The sequence below is a fragment of the Rhinolophus hipposideros genome, assembly GCF_964194185.1.
Source record: "Rhinolophus hipposideros genome assembly, chromosome: 15".
NCBI lineage: Eukaryota > Metazoa > Chordata > Mammalia > Chiroptera > Rhinolophidae > Rhinolophus > Rhinolophus hipposideros.
In genome coordinates this window covers 7,601,951-7,616,810 of record NC_138061.1, presented here as the reverse complement: position 1 = coordinate 7,616,810, position 14,860 = coordinate 7,601,951, and the positions used below count along the sequence as shown (strand labels likewise).

Genomic DNA, 14,860 nt, shown 5'->3' with positions numbered 1-14,860 from the left:
GTCAGAAGTCAGGCCCTGAGTCTCCATGCCAGCCTCTGCCCAGCTATACCTCTTGCCTAAGACCTCTGCCCCACCCCCCACTCCAGTCTGCCTCACTGGGTGTCCCTCGAGGGTTACAGTTACAGCCAGTCAGCGAGACAACAGAAGCAGGTGGGGACAGCAGCAACTAACTGAGGCTCTCTGGATATCATCACTTTTTTTTTCTTCTTTTCTAGAATTTGTATCAAGTCTTGGGGAAATGGCCAATACCTCTGCCTCAGTCAATGCTTTAAATGGTAGTTTTTTCTGCTCACTATTTCCTCCTCTGATTATGGTCCTGCCTATGCAAAAGTACAGACCATGATTTGGAGCAAATAACTCAAATGTTACAAAAATATACACCAGGAGGCAGAATAGTAAAATGGAAATGGTTTAAGAGCAACTGTCTGAGTACAAATTCTACCCCTATCACTTACTAGTCAGTTGATCTTCGGTCACCTTCCTGAGCCTCAGTTTCCCCACAGGGCTGTTTTGAAGGTTAACTAAATATATATATATATGTATATATATATATATATATATATATACATATATATATAAACACACACGTGTATATATATATACACATATATATATACATATGTATATATATACATATGTATGTATATATATGTAACATTCTTCAATATGATCTGAGGTTCCCACATTAGGAAATGCTCAAAATTGCCTGCCATGATTAACCATTAAGAATCAGCACCCTTGCTTGGGTGTAAGGGAGAAGAGATGTCACAAGTGTAGAATTTTGAGGGGCACAGGTATGAGCATTTTAGAAGATCTCTCCTTGACATGTAGACACCTAGAGCATTGCTCTGTTTTCTGAGTGGGGCGTCATCCCTGTCACAGTGCTGGGCATACGATGGGCACTTCCCACTGGAGGGGGAAAGGGGTGTGTCATGGGCACAATGAGCATTTCATGATTGGAACAGGACTTGAGTGGTCAGGCCAGAGGCAGAAGTGGGACCTGAAAGTGGCGTTGCCACAAAGGCCCCTCAAAACACAAGGTTGGCCAAACTCCACTGAAAAGGCAGGAAAGGAGCTGGGGTCAGGGCCAAGTGGAGATTGTGCCAGATTGCACATTGCTTACTGCCGTCATCACACACGGTGCCCCAGGAACCCTGGTACAGGACTCTGTTTTCTTAAAGATAGAGTGAAGATTTCTCTAGGTGTGGGTCAGAAGGAACAGGCTATCTTATTTACTTATAAGATATTTACTTATTTAGGGGAGCCTCTGAGTGGCTATCCCCAGTAATGAGTCCGCTCCCATTTCAGATGAGGGTAGATTCAACCGCCACCCAGAATCCTTGACAACCAGTGTGAACTGTCTTGTCTTACCCAGAACCTTCTTTCTAAGTATAGGTAACATCCTGTGACTATAACTGTAGCGTTAGGCGACCTGGTGAAGACATGTACTTTATTACATTTAAAATAACTGAACATTCCATATCCAACCCACTTGTTTTAATCTACGATTGCAAACACCCCAAACCCTGTGAGCAAGCAGGTGGGAGGCACAGAAACCCAAGATTGAACCAAAGCTCCCCCTGGCAGAACTGTAAAGTGAAGCTTAAGCCAATGCCTGTAAAGGTAGGTCGTTTACAATCAGCAGAACCTCCTTTCTAAGATGCGTTTGGTTTCTTTCTAGGTCGGCGGATCCTTTGGACTACAGACTATGGTAAGACCTTTTAAAACTTGTATTCCTGGGGTTTTGCTCACTGGCTGGGTCAGCCAGTTCTGCTGCTGCTGTTGGCTAGTTAAGGCTGAGTGCATTCTTGGCCACGGGGCTAGAGCCTACTTGCCATTTGGAATACAGAGGTGGAGACGGAGGGGTCTAGGAGTGCTGAGACCGTAGGCATGTCCCATGTGTCATTCTCCTGTTTTTTCTCTGCCTCTTGGTCATTCATTGCATGAGGTTAACTTTGACTTGGCTGCAAGAGAGATTGCGGGGTGGGGGAAGTCAGTGCCTCTTCTCACAGCTAATGACAGTTATCTTGAAGATAGCTAACATCGCCCAAGCACCTGCTATGTACGCTGGGCAAAATTATTTTCATGCATCAAATGAGTTAAAAATATAAATATATATATATATATGTATATGTATATATATATATATATATATATATATGTATGTATGTATTTAAAATACTGCCTGGCACGTAATAAGTCCTCAACTAATGCACATAGTAAGTACTGTTATTACAAAATTGTCCCAATACTTTGAGGTAAGTAGTTTTATTATCCCCATTTTGCAGATAGGGAAGCCGGGGCATAGTGAGGTAACTAGTCAATAGTTATATGTCTAAGATCATGTCGTGGCTAAGAGGCCGGGCAGAGATTTGAACCCAGAGATTTGCCTTTGCCTCTGCCCACGATTCTTAATAAGTGCACCCATCTTTCCTCATTCTCTGCAGGGAGAGCATACACACTTTACACCAAATTTCGTATGTCAGGGTCCTTGCTGTGCTCACTTAGGACAGCTGACCCTGCCATTGACTTCTTGGCTTTCTTGAGGCCAATCCCTGCCCTTTTGGAGCATGCCCTGAGAGTCCAGAAATAGCCGGGGAGAAGCTTACAGGATAGCTTTCTGGTGATTGACGCACAGCAAGGGACAGGCTGAGGCAGGGAGACTGAGAGCTCTTCTGCAGGGACCCTTCACAGGAGTGACCAGAAAGGGGCAGCGAGAAGAACAGGAGAAGCCCAGAATGCACCTTGGGAAGTCCTTGGAAACAGTCTAGTTGGCCTCTCCTCCTTCTTTCCCTGAACTTCCGCCCCTCACAACAACCACAGCAACTACCTGCCCCCTTATTTTCCATCCCATTCCAACCTCTCTGGTTATTTCCTGGCCACAAATTTCTCATCACCTCAAACACACCATTGAAAAGCCACAGCCAGGATTTAGCTGCTGCTGTCAGGATGTTGACCTGGAGCCCTCAGGACCCGCTGCCTGCTTTCTTCTTTTTTTTTTTTTCCCCAGAAAGTCTGCTTTAATAGATTTAGGGCTGCCTCTGAGTACCAGATAACAAAACAATTCTTTAAGCTTTCAAGTGCATATACACACTGTGTAGTATCAAGAGGATAATTTTTTAGTCTTATTTTTTGGGGTGTTCATAAATTACTTAAAAAAAATGCCATAAAGGACACCTGGTTTCCTTACCAATAATGGCCTTTAGTGACACACTTGGCTTTCTGATGAGTTTAAAGATATTCAGCAGCATTAATGGTGCCATAGCCATTCAGAGTATCGGGAAAAGGGGTTTAAAAAAAAAAGGCTTGCTGCTGCCTGCTTTCTTTGCATAATCTGTGTGGTTGACTGAGCAGGATAACGTCAGGCGGGAAGGTGGTGACCACTGACTCCCAGTCGCATCCATCTTTATGGTGGGAACCGGGTCTCTAAGCCCCTCACAGGAGGTGTGAAAGGCAGCTCAAGGCCCACTCGTAGACAAATGCCATCTTGCACTTGATGGGAGTGGAAAGTACACTAAGGCCTGTTGAGCAGTGACGTGAACATATCTGTGCTTTATAAGGCTAGAACTTGGGAGAGTCTGGGAGAGTTCGAGGATTCCTGTTAGTACAGGAATGTGCACAGAGTGGATTCTCCATAAATGCTGTTTGAATGAATGAATGTGGATGGATAAGAGAAAAGGAAGGGCAGGGGTAAGGAGATCAGCTGGGAGGCCCCTGGAGTAGGCCAGGAGCAAGAGAAGGAAGATCTAACTGAATAAAATGGCGATGGGAATAAAAGGGAAAAACGACCTTGCTGATAAGTTGGACATAAGAGGTGAGAAGAATCAAATGTGACAACCAAATTTCCAACACAGTTGATGTGGAATTGGCGACACCGTTGATTCCAACGGAGAAAAAAAGTTGTGTAAAGTGTGGGGTGATGAGGTGGGACGTCCAGGAGGCCACTGAAAACGTTGGGCTAAGGTTTGGGGCTGGGGTTGTCAGGACTGATCAGCACTGGAGAGGTGGATGCGGGGTCCTCTTTCTGGAAAGCTCTCAGAGTATGTGAGTAGGTCCTTCAAGGGGAAAGATAGAGTGCGAAGAGGGCTGACATAACGCTTGGGAGACGAGTAATGTAAGGTCTTCAGAGAGGAAAGAAGTCAGTGAAGGCGGCGGAGCAGTCGTCAGAGAAAGGAGGAGAATAGTGATCTCTGGAGGGTGAAAGCCAGGGGAAGGGGCGGCGGGGGGAGGGGGGTGAGAGTGAAGAGGAGGGCTCCCTGCTGTGTCAATGCAGGTTTGCCTCTGAGGCTGCTGAACTGATCGATGTCAGGGCCGGGTGGAGGTCCTGTACCAAGGCTACTGGGGCACTGTGTGTGACAACGGCTGTCGGCAGCTCGACTGTGGCCATTCGGTGTCAGCCCTGGGTGGGGCCCACTTTGGTCAGGGCTCAGGGAGCATTCTCTTGGGTGATGTGTGCTGCTCGGGATGGGAGCCCTACCTGTTGAGTTGTCCCCACAGTGGGTGGGACAACCATGAATGTGGACACAGGGAAGATGCTGGAGTCATGTGCTCAGGTAGTGCAGACATCACCTTGCACTGTCACCTGTGCCCCTTTGGGGATAGGGACTCCAGCTCTCCTTAACATGGTGGTACATATATGCAATGCTTTGCAGTTTACCTCTAAGTCATATCTTATTTGGTGTTAGAGGGCAGGTGTCGCCGTCCCTTCTCACAGATAAAGAAGTGGAGACTCAGAGGGCAAATGACTTGCCTAAAGTCCTAAAGCTGGGAGGTGGTAGAGGCAGGTTTCAATCTCAGTCTCCTCCAGAGCTTGCTGAGGCAATCACGCAGGGGACTTGTTCCAATGGGCAGCGTCATGACCATCCCTGGCCTGGGATGACCAAATACCTTCCTATGTGACACTTTCTCCTCCTTGTCAAGGTGGGGGACAAGGGTTGGGGACTTCTGATCCTTAAAACTGAAACCTATGCCAAAATCAAATTGGAATAGCTCATGTTCTCTTTATTGGGGATTAAATGACAAGCAAAACATGTTTACACCCTCAGTGGAAAAGAAAAAATTCTCCCTGACTCCACCTGGTGGATCCCAGGGAGGCATTTCTCCTTTGTTCACAGAGTGCTGCTAGGTGTTCAAGCACGAAGGGGTCCTTTAATCCACACAGAAACCTGAGGACGCTGCCCGTTGCGTGTCCCCCAAAAAGGAGCTTCTAGTTAAGTTGTGCATCTTTAGAGCAGCCCTTGGCAGGTGCCGTGTGGACTGGTGTGTGCACATGCCACCACACATAGAAAGTGACCCCAATAATCCAACCACCACATGAGAATGGCTTCCCCAAGAGTGGGGCCCTCCAAGCAGTCATTTTGGTTTATTTTGGCATTTGGGATGCTTCTCTAGAAACTGTCTTTCTTCCTAGTTGGGGGTACCTTCTCAGGAACACCTCAGTGATGGTAGATATTTGTTACTTGAGGGTGTGTTTGACCCACAGAAATTGTCAGCTGGTATTTGAAGTCCAAGCTGGTGAATAAGGTGGGGCTGTTAATTGACTGGGTGATTTTCTGGATGGAGACTCTGGAAGCAGAGCAGGTGGGGGTATGTTGAAAGGAGCAAAGGATGTCCCTGGTGTCATCCCAGCATTGAATGAGGGCCAGGAAAGTGACAGGGAAATGAGTTCTGTTTCACAAGGAAGAAACATCACCTTATAGCATCCAGCATCTTGTTTCAGAGCCAAGGAGTAGAGGGCCAATTCTTTTTAAATGAGAGCCAACATCAGATGGCCTCTTCTTCCCTCTGCTTTGTAACTTCTCTCCTTACCATGGAGGAACGAACCTCTAATAACAACTGTGGAAGGTAATGTTTGTTATGTGGGATCCCGGTGGACTCATTACCCCACTGCACCCTGATCCAGAAGAGAGGCACAAGGGGTAAAAGATGGGGGTGCTCCGCTTCCAGGTGGGGGGCCTCTGAACAAGGCTGCAGGCCTAAATGGATATCCCTTCCGAGGACAGTGTCCCTGAGACTAAGGGAGAACCAACCTACAGATGCATCTTGAAGGAGCTCCAAGGTGGACTTTGGTGTCCTGTCTTCAGGGGATTCTGTCACGCATGCTCGGTGTACACTCCTCAGTGCACACCTCACCAGTCCATGATGACCCCTGGCCAGGCTGAGGTGCTGAGTCTCTGGTTATAGGGCCTAGAGAGGCAAGTGCAAGCGTGCTGGGCAACATCCTTGCCTGTGCCCTGTCCTGAGCCCATATTAGGCTACCTTTGTTCTTCCTCAGTATAGAAGGCCGTGAACTTCAGCCTGTGGACAGCAGAAGTCCCATGCATCTCCTTGGAGTGCCTCCAGTGAGACAGCTGGGAGGTACAGTCAATATAGCCTGAGGTTCTGGCAGCCTGGGCTTCGGGAAGGAAAGTCCCGGCCCATTTCCCATGGGAAACTTGGCAGTAGGACAAGAGAAGGACAGCCTCCACACCAAGGCCCCTCCCTAGGGCTCATCATGGATCTGTTGGGAATCCTAATGATATGCCTGTCAGGCATTTATGTTCCTTGGGCTTTATATTTTCTTATTTCTAAGGCCAAAGGGGTGAGGCCTGACTTCACCTTCTCTTTCTATTCCCTTTGATTAAGGACACAGATGTCACTAGGTCTGAGGATAAGATTGGCGTTATTCCAACTTAGCCATGTCTCTACCCAAGATTTTTCATTGCAGCAGCTATAAGATGAAAACCTGTTGCTCTCTGCAGTCATTTCCCCTGAGAACCCTGCTCTGTATTAGGGTACTGGCTGGACCCAACAAGACTTTTCATACAACTAGTCCAGACAGGGGTGCAAGCAATGGGTTGTGGGGGCTTGGCTACCTGCCTATGACACAAGACTGCAGATAGGACTTATCTAGAGCTCTTAGAACCTCTACTGGGGTTGGAGGTAGAGGTCACACTTCTTCTAGATCCAAAAAGACCTCAGATAGAGATAAAAGCCCAGTAGATAATTCAGACAAAAACTGAGTGCTCTGGTTGCAGTAGGTTAAGAGTAGCTCTCAAGTGATCTTCTCTTTGAGCTCCAGCACCAAGAAGGCTGTTTCTGGAGCCTTGGACAAGCACCAGAGCTCCTCGAAGCAATTTCAAAACCACAGGTTTAAAGCCAGAATCTTAATGGAGAAAGATTAGAAACATTTCAACTAAAGTAAAAAGCAAGACAAGTATGCTCTTCAGCCCTGTGCTTTTAAAAATTGTACTAGCGATACTAGCTGCTTCAATTAGACAGGAAAACTGAATTAGAAGCTTGAGTACGTGAAAATTATTTTTGCACCCATTCCCTGGAGCCCTACATAAGTCACATGTGGGATGGTCAGAATTAGGTTCAGTAGGTTGATACAGAGATATTTCTCATCTAAAAATAGCTTTTTAAAGTGAAAGAATTCAAGGTGAGACAGGTTTCTTGACTTCTCCAAAGTTACAAGCTATTAAATGACACTATTAAATGACACTACTATTAAAAATGACAATGTGAATCACAACAGGTAAATATCCCTATCTAAGCTTCCATGGGCTCTGTCTCTGCTTCTGAAGATAGCTTGTGTTTGAGTGTGACAGGAGGAAGCTTGAGGTTTGCTCTTCCTTAGCCTAGTCCCTGTGACGGGGGCCGAGGGAGGGGTCCCTGAGAGATGCTCCCTCACTGATCAGTGTGAGCCCTGGAGGCCTGATGAGTCATTCTGAGACCTTGCTCCTGTCTCAGGTGTTGGGCTGGTGTTGTTGGTATATGGGGGAGAGTGTGCAGGCAGCTGGGCTGCGGCTGGGCCAGGTCGGCTCCAGGAAGTGCCCGTTTCAGGCAAGGCTCAGGGCCAATTGTCTTTGATGACGTGAGATGCTCTGGGCACGAGTCCTACCTGTGGGAGCTGCACTCACAGGGGCTGGAACTCGCACAACTGTAACCACGGGGAGGACGCCGGCGTGATCTGCTCAGGTGGGCCTCAAAGAATGCCAGGCCTCCTTCTGGGGTGACGTTGCTGAGAACAAACACAATTTCTTTTAGGGACCATCACCCAAATCTCATAGCGTCATCTCTGAGCCTGTAGATTATCCCAGGGCAGCTGGCAGCCAGGGTACCTTGTCACGTGCTCTACTTGTAGACTTAGGTCGGTTACTATGTGTCACACGCATCTTGCAGGCGTAGCCCGAGTTCAGTTTTGAATGACTATAGTGCCTTTGTTCATACATAGGGTCAAGCTTTCCAAGGGCAGAGCAGGCCTTTGCAAGTGCCCAAGTAGTGCGAGATTCCCTCCCATCCTGGAGTTCACTTTGGGTGTTCTTCTCAGGGTACACTCATTTATGAAGAGCCCGGGAGGGTTGGTGGGCAACACCCCTCTATGATGATTTTATTCCTTTCTGCTCTTTTGGCTGCTAACGCGGAAGAGAGGTTGCTAGAGCACAGTGTTCGTTATGCAATATTGTGAGGAGAGGACGGGAGAGGGAAAGTGTGAGATGGAATGGGAATGAGCAGTTAGGCCCTCGGGGAGTGTGGTGTGAGGCCTGAGGAACCAACCAGAAACTCTAGACAGCCTCGATGTCATCACACTTGAAGGCAGAAAAATTAGGGTCTACCTGAAACTATTTCTTCGAACCATTTTGTGATAAACCTTTGGTGTCAATGCACAGGCTGTGGTTCCTTGTCCGAGAAGTGACACTGGTTTTCCTCTTTGGGAACCTAAGCCTGCAGGGTCAGTGAGGCAGGCACCGGCAGTGGACAGAGCACAGAGAGGCTCTGGGCGGGCACTGGCAGTGACCACGCAAGGGGCACATGAGAGGCATCAGCTCGGCTTGTATCTTGGCATAGATACTCAGCAAGAGTCTTCAACTTGGATCGGTGGTGAATGGGCAGGGCTCATGTATGCTTTGTGTCTGACTTCCCTTCACTTTTTCACAGCTACTCAGTCCCACACCACATTCTGGCCAGGTGAGTCATTGGCGTCCTTACTCAGGATGACCCTTCACGAGTCCATCCTACACACTGATATTGAACGATTGCTCTTGGAGGCAGACACCCAGGGGTACAAGATTTTGGCCTAGGTCACAGAGAATGTCAACAGTGGTTCTGAAGTAGATATGGGACTCCCCAGACAACAACCCGACCTGCATCCAGCTCAGTTTTCACCCAATCCGTTGATACTGTCCCATGTGATTGATGTCTCTGGTCAGGGAGGCAGCTTCATGTTTCATGAACCTTGGCCCAGTTAAAATTGGTGCTGACATGAATGCTGTGAGGGAATAGCCGTCCATAACCCCTGACTGTTTGCTGAGTAGACTTGAGACGAGGCTGGCTGCTCTCCCTCCCTCAAAACTGGCCACACCTTGAGATTCAGCAGGGTCACACATGCATCCAAAAATGGCAGAGACAGTGCCCAGGGGATTCCAAGGTGATAAGAGATTATGTTCCAGTGGGTCCCAAGACATGTGATTGGCTCCAGATCAGTTCACCACGGGCCCTGATTCTTTCTGTCCAAGATTCTGAGTCAGGGAAACAACCTCAGACTTCCCAGTAATTTCATGGCTCAGTAGAGGGCCTTCTTCCCAGATGACCTAGGGCAGAAGAGGCTTGTGACTCTACACACGTGGCAAGTGGCAGATTGCACATGTGTAATTGTCATGACGCCCACCAACAATTTCTGCAGTGAATTCTTTCTGTGAAGCCTAATGCTGGCTCTTGTCTTTCTCACCACTTCCAGCCTTCTGGGACACTGCATCCACAACTGGGAGAATTTCAACCACAACAGGTAAATATCCCTATCTAACCTTCCATGGACTCTGTCTCTGCTTCTCAATAGCTTGTGTTTGAGTGTGACAAGGGGAGGCTCAGGGTGTGCCCTTCCTTAGCCTAGTCCCTGTGAAGGGGGCCGAGGGAAGGTCCCTGAGAGATGCTCCCTCACTCATCAGTGTGAGCCCCAGAGGCCTGATGAGTCATTCTGGGACCTTGCTCCTGTTCTGATCTCTGGCTGGTGTTGGTGGTAACGAGGGAGAGTGTGTGTCCTGCATCTATCTGGCCAAGGTCCCTTCACCTGCTGGAGCTTTGCCAGAGCCAGCCGAGACTTCGGGAGCCAAGAAACTGCCAAACCCGGGGATGGTCTTGGCCTGGCTCAGAGCTATGTGCCTCTACCCTGGTGGTGGTGTGGCGGTGGCAGGCCTGTTCTCACGTATTCAGGTAATGAGGTGCTTCCTGACAGAGCAGCCTCCGTAGACCTGAGCACGATACCATGTGTCTGCTCCTTTACCTGAGGAGGGTTCACCCCTGGGCCAGTCCTAATGTGTCCTGATGTCCTGGAGAACTTTGGCTAAGAGAACATGCCCAGATTCTGGAAAATGCCTCTGACATGATATCTCCAGACACACACCGAGGGGGTCTTCCTGTGCCGACTCTAGGGTTCGGGACCGAATCCAGCTTGGCGCTGAGGCTGGTGAACGGAGGTGACCGCTGTCAGGGCCGGGTGGAGGTCCTGTACCGGGGCTCGTGGGGCACCGTGTGTGACGACGAATGGGACACCAACGACGCCAACGTGGTGTGCAGGCAGCTGGGCTGTGGCTGGGCCAGGTCGGCTCCAGGAAGTGCCCGTTTCGGGCAGGGCTCAGGGCCGATTGTCCTGGATGATGTGAGATGCTCGGGGCACGAGTCCTACCTGTGGAGCTGCCCACACCAAGGCTGGAACTCGCACAACTGTAACCACGGGGAGGATGCTGGCGTCATCTGCTCAGGTGGGCCTCAAAGATCGCTGGGCCTCCTTCTGGGGGGATGTCGCCGAGAACAAACACACTTTCCTTTAGGGACCCTCAGCCACACCCCAGAGCGTCATCTCTGAGCCTGGAGTTTATCCCAGGGCAGCTGGCATCCAGGGCACCTAGTCACGTGCTCCACTTGTAGACTTAGCTCGTTACTACGCATCTTACGCATTTTGCAGGAGTCGCCCCAGTTCGGTTTCGAGGTGACTATGGCGCCCTTATTCATGCACACGGTGAAGCTTTCTGAGGGCAGAGCAGGGGGCCTTGTCCCTTGCCCACAGTAGAGTGAGCTTACCTCCCATCCTGGAGTTCACCTTGGGCATTCTCCTCAGGCCACAGTCATTTTTGAGGAGCCAGGGAGGGATGGTGGGCAACACCCCTCTACGATGATTTTATTCCTTTGGGCTCTCCCAGCTGCCAACGCAGAAGAGAGGATCCTAGAGCACAGCGTTCGTTATGCAATATTGTGAGGAGAGAACAGGAGAGGGAAAGTGTGAGATGGAATGGGAATGAGCAGTTAGGCCCTCGGGGAGTGTGGAGTGAGGCCTGGGGAACCAACCAGAAACTCTTAGACAGTCTCAATTTTATCACACGTCATAGTCAGTCTCAATTTTATCACACCTCAAGGCGGAAAAATTGGGATCTACCTCAAACTATTTTTCAGACCATTCTGTGATAAACTTTTGTTGTCAATGCACAGGCTGTGGTGCCCTGTCCCTGAGGGACACTGGTTTTCCTCTTCAGGAACCTAAGCCTGCAGGGTCAGTGAGGCAGGCACTGGCAGTGGACAGAACACAGAGAGGCTCTGGGTGGGCACTGGCAGTGTCCATGCACGGGGCACGTGAGAGGCATTAGCTTGGCCTGAATCTTGCCATAATCTTGCCGAGTGTCTTCATCCTTGGGTCAGGGGTGAAGGGACAGGGCTCGTGTATGCTTTGTGTCTGACTTTCCTTCTTTTCCTCTCAGCTGCTCAACCCCAGACCACATTCTGGCCAGGTGAGTCGCCGGCGTCCTTACTTAGAATGTCCCTTTACTAGCTGCCCATCCGACACACTATGATTGAATGACTGCTCTTGGAGGCGGGCACCCAGGGGCACAGGATTTTGGCTCTAGGTCACAGAGAATGACAGCAGTGGTTCTGAAGTAGATATGGGACTCCCCAGACAACAACCCGACCTGCATCCAGCTCAGTTTTCACCCAATCCGTTAATACTGTCCCTTGTGATTGGTGTCTCTGGTCAGAGAGGCAGCTTCGTGTTTCATGAACCTTGGCCCAGTTAAATTGGTGCTGACATGAATGCTGTGAGGGAATAGCCGTCCATAATACCTGTGCATTTGCTGATTAGACTTGAGACGAGGCTGGCTGCTCTCCCTCCCTCAGAGCTCTAGCTGCTCCTTGAGATCTGAGGGTCACAGGTGCATCTGAAAATGTCAGAGACAGTGCCCCGTGCATGGCAGGGTGACAAGCGATTATGCTCCTGTGGGTACCAGGATACGTGATTGACTCCAGGTCCAATTACCACGGGCCCTTTCTCTTTTGAAGCTGTACAGTCAGGAAATGACCTCCGACTTGGCAGTAATGTTGTGACAGGTGAGGGCCTTCCTCCCAGATAACCTAGCTGAGCTGACAGCTTGTGACCCACGCAGAAGACTAAGTAGCAGGGTACACATGTGTAATTGTCATGATGCTCACCCTCACTTTGTTCAAGACTCTTTCGGTGAGGCCTAACTCTGGCCCTTGTGTTTCTCACCACTTCCAGCCTTCTGGACCAGCATATCGACACCTCAAACGGCAACGTCAACCACAACAGGTAAATACCCCTCTCCAACCTTTTATGGGCTCTGTCTCTGCCTCTGAAGATAGGTTGTGTTTGAGTGTGACAAGGGGAGGCTCGGGGTGTGCCCTTCCTTAGCCTAGTCCCTGTGAAGGGGGCCGAGGGAAGGTCCCTGAGAGATTCTCCCTCACTCATCAGTGTGAGCCCCGGAGGCCTGATGAGTCATTCTGGGACCTTGCTCCTGTTCTGATCTCTGGCTGGTGTTGGTGGTAACGGGGGAGAGTGTGTGTCCTACATCTGGCTGGCCAAGGTCCCTTCACCTGCTGGAGCTTTGCCAGTGCTAGATGGGACCACATGGGAGCCAAGAAACTGCCAAACCCGGGGATGGTCTTGGCCTGGCTCAGAGCTATGTGCCTCTACCCTGGTGGTGGTATGGCGGTGGCAGGCCTGTTCTCACGTATTCAGGTAATGGGGTGCTTCCTGACAGAGCAGCCTCTGTAGACCTGAGCATGATACCATGTGTCTGCTCCTTTACCTGAGGAGGGTTCACCCCTGGGTCGGTCCTAATGTGTCCTGATGTCCTGGGGAACTTTGGCTAAGAGAACGTGCCCAGATTCTGGAAAATGCCTCTGACGTGATAGCTCCAGACACACACCGAGGGGGTCTTCCTGTGCCGACTCTAGGGTTCGGGACTGAATCCAGCTTGGCGCTGAGGCTGGTGAACGGAGGTGACCGCTGTCAGGGCCGGGTGGAGGTCCTGTACCTGGGCTCGTGGGGCACCGTGTGTGACGACGAATGGGACACCAACGACGCCAACGTGGTGTGCAGGCAGCTGGGCTGCGGCTGGGCCAGGTCGGCTCCAGGAAGTGCCCGTTTCGGGCAGGGCTCAGGGCCAATTGTCCTGGATGACGTGAGATGCTCGGGGCACGAGTCCTACCTGTGGAGCTGCCCACACCGAGGCTGGAACTCGCACAACTGTAACCATGGGGAGGATGCTGGCGTCATCTGCTCAGGTGGGCCTCAAAGATCGCTGGGCCTCCTTCTGGGGGGATGTCGCCGAGAACGAACACACTTTCCTTTAGGGACCCTCAGCCACACCCCAGAGCGTCATCTCTGAGCCTGGAGTTTATCCCAGGGCAGCTGGCATCCAAGGCACCTAGTCACGTGCTCTACTTGTAGACTTAGCTCGTTACTACTCATCCCATGCATCTTGCAGCCGTTGCCCGAGTTCGGTTTCGAGGTGACTATGGCGCCCTTATTCACACACACGGTGAAGCTTTCTGAGGGCAGAATAGGGGGCCTTGTCCCTTGCCCACAGTAGAATGAGCTTACCTCCCATCCTGGAGTTCACCTTGGGCGTTCTCCTCAGGCCACAGTCATTTTTGAGGAGCCAGGGAGGGTTGGTGGGCAACACCCCTTTATGATGATTTTATTCCTTTGGGCTCTCCCGACTGCCAACGCAGAAGAGAGGATCCTAGAGCACAGCGTTCGTTATGCAATATTGTGAGGAGAGGTCGGGAGAGGAAAAGTGTGAGATGGAATGGGAATGAGCAGTTAGGCCCTCGGGGAGTGTGGTGTGAGGCCTGGGGAACCAACCGGAAACTCTTAGACAGTCTCAATTTTATCACACCTCAAGGCGCAAAAACTGGGGTCTACCTCAAACTATTTTTCGGACCATTCTGTGATAAACCTTTGGTGTCAATGCACAGGCTGTGGTGCCCTGTCCCTGAAGGGACACTGGTTTTCCTCTTCAGTAACTTAAGCCTGCAGGGTCAGTGAGGCAGGCACTGGCAGTGGACAGAGCACAGAGAGCTCTGGGCGGGCACTGGCACTGGCAGTATCCATGCATGGGACACATGGGAGGCATCAGCTCGGCCTGAATCTCGGCAAATATACTAGGGGAGTGTCTTCATCCTTGGGTCAGCGGTGAAGGGACAGGGCTCGTGTATGCTTTGTGTCTGATTTTCCTTCTCTTCCTCTCAGCTGCTCAGCCCCAGACCACATTCTGGCCAGGTGAGTCGCCGGCGTCCTTTCTCAGGATGTCCCTTTACTAGCTGTCCTCCGACACACTATGATTGTTTGACTGCTCTTGGAGGCAGGCACCCAGGGGCACAGGATTTTGGCTCTAGGTCACAGAGAATGACAGCAGTGGTTCTGAAGTAGATATGGGACTCCCCAGACAACAACCCGACCTGCATCCAGCTCAGTTTTCACCCAATCCGTTGATACTGTCCCTTGTGATTGGTGTCTCCGGTCAGAGAGGCGGCTTCGTGTTTCATGAACCTTGGCCCAGTTAAATTGGTGCTGACATGAATGCTGTTA

General features: G+C 50.4%; 1 protein-coding gene across 1 annotated transcript in view; it reads left to right on the top strand.

The window, feature by feature from the left end:
* Nucleotides 1–4,303: 4,303 nt before the first annotated feature.
* The window catches only part of LOC308508217 (scavenger receptor cysteine-rich domain-containing protein DMBT1-like), a gene marked incomplete at both ends in the record, with an annotated part of 42,363 nt that continues 31,806 nt past the window's right edge, over nt 4,304–14,860 (top strand). Inside the window, 5 exon segments of the mRNA XM_081074569.1 lie at nt 4,304–4,545; nt 7,732–7,888; nt 7,890–7,959; nt 10,374–10,739; nt 13,180–13,551. Coding sequence (XP_080930695.1) covers nt 4,304–4,545; nt 7,732–7,888; nt 7,890–7,959; nt 10,374–10,739; nt 13,180–13,551 — 1,207 coding nt within the window.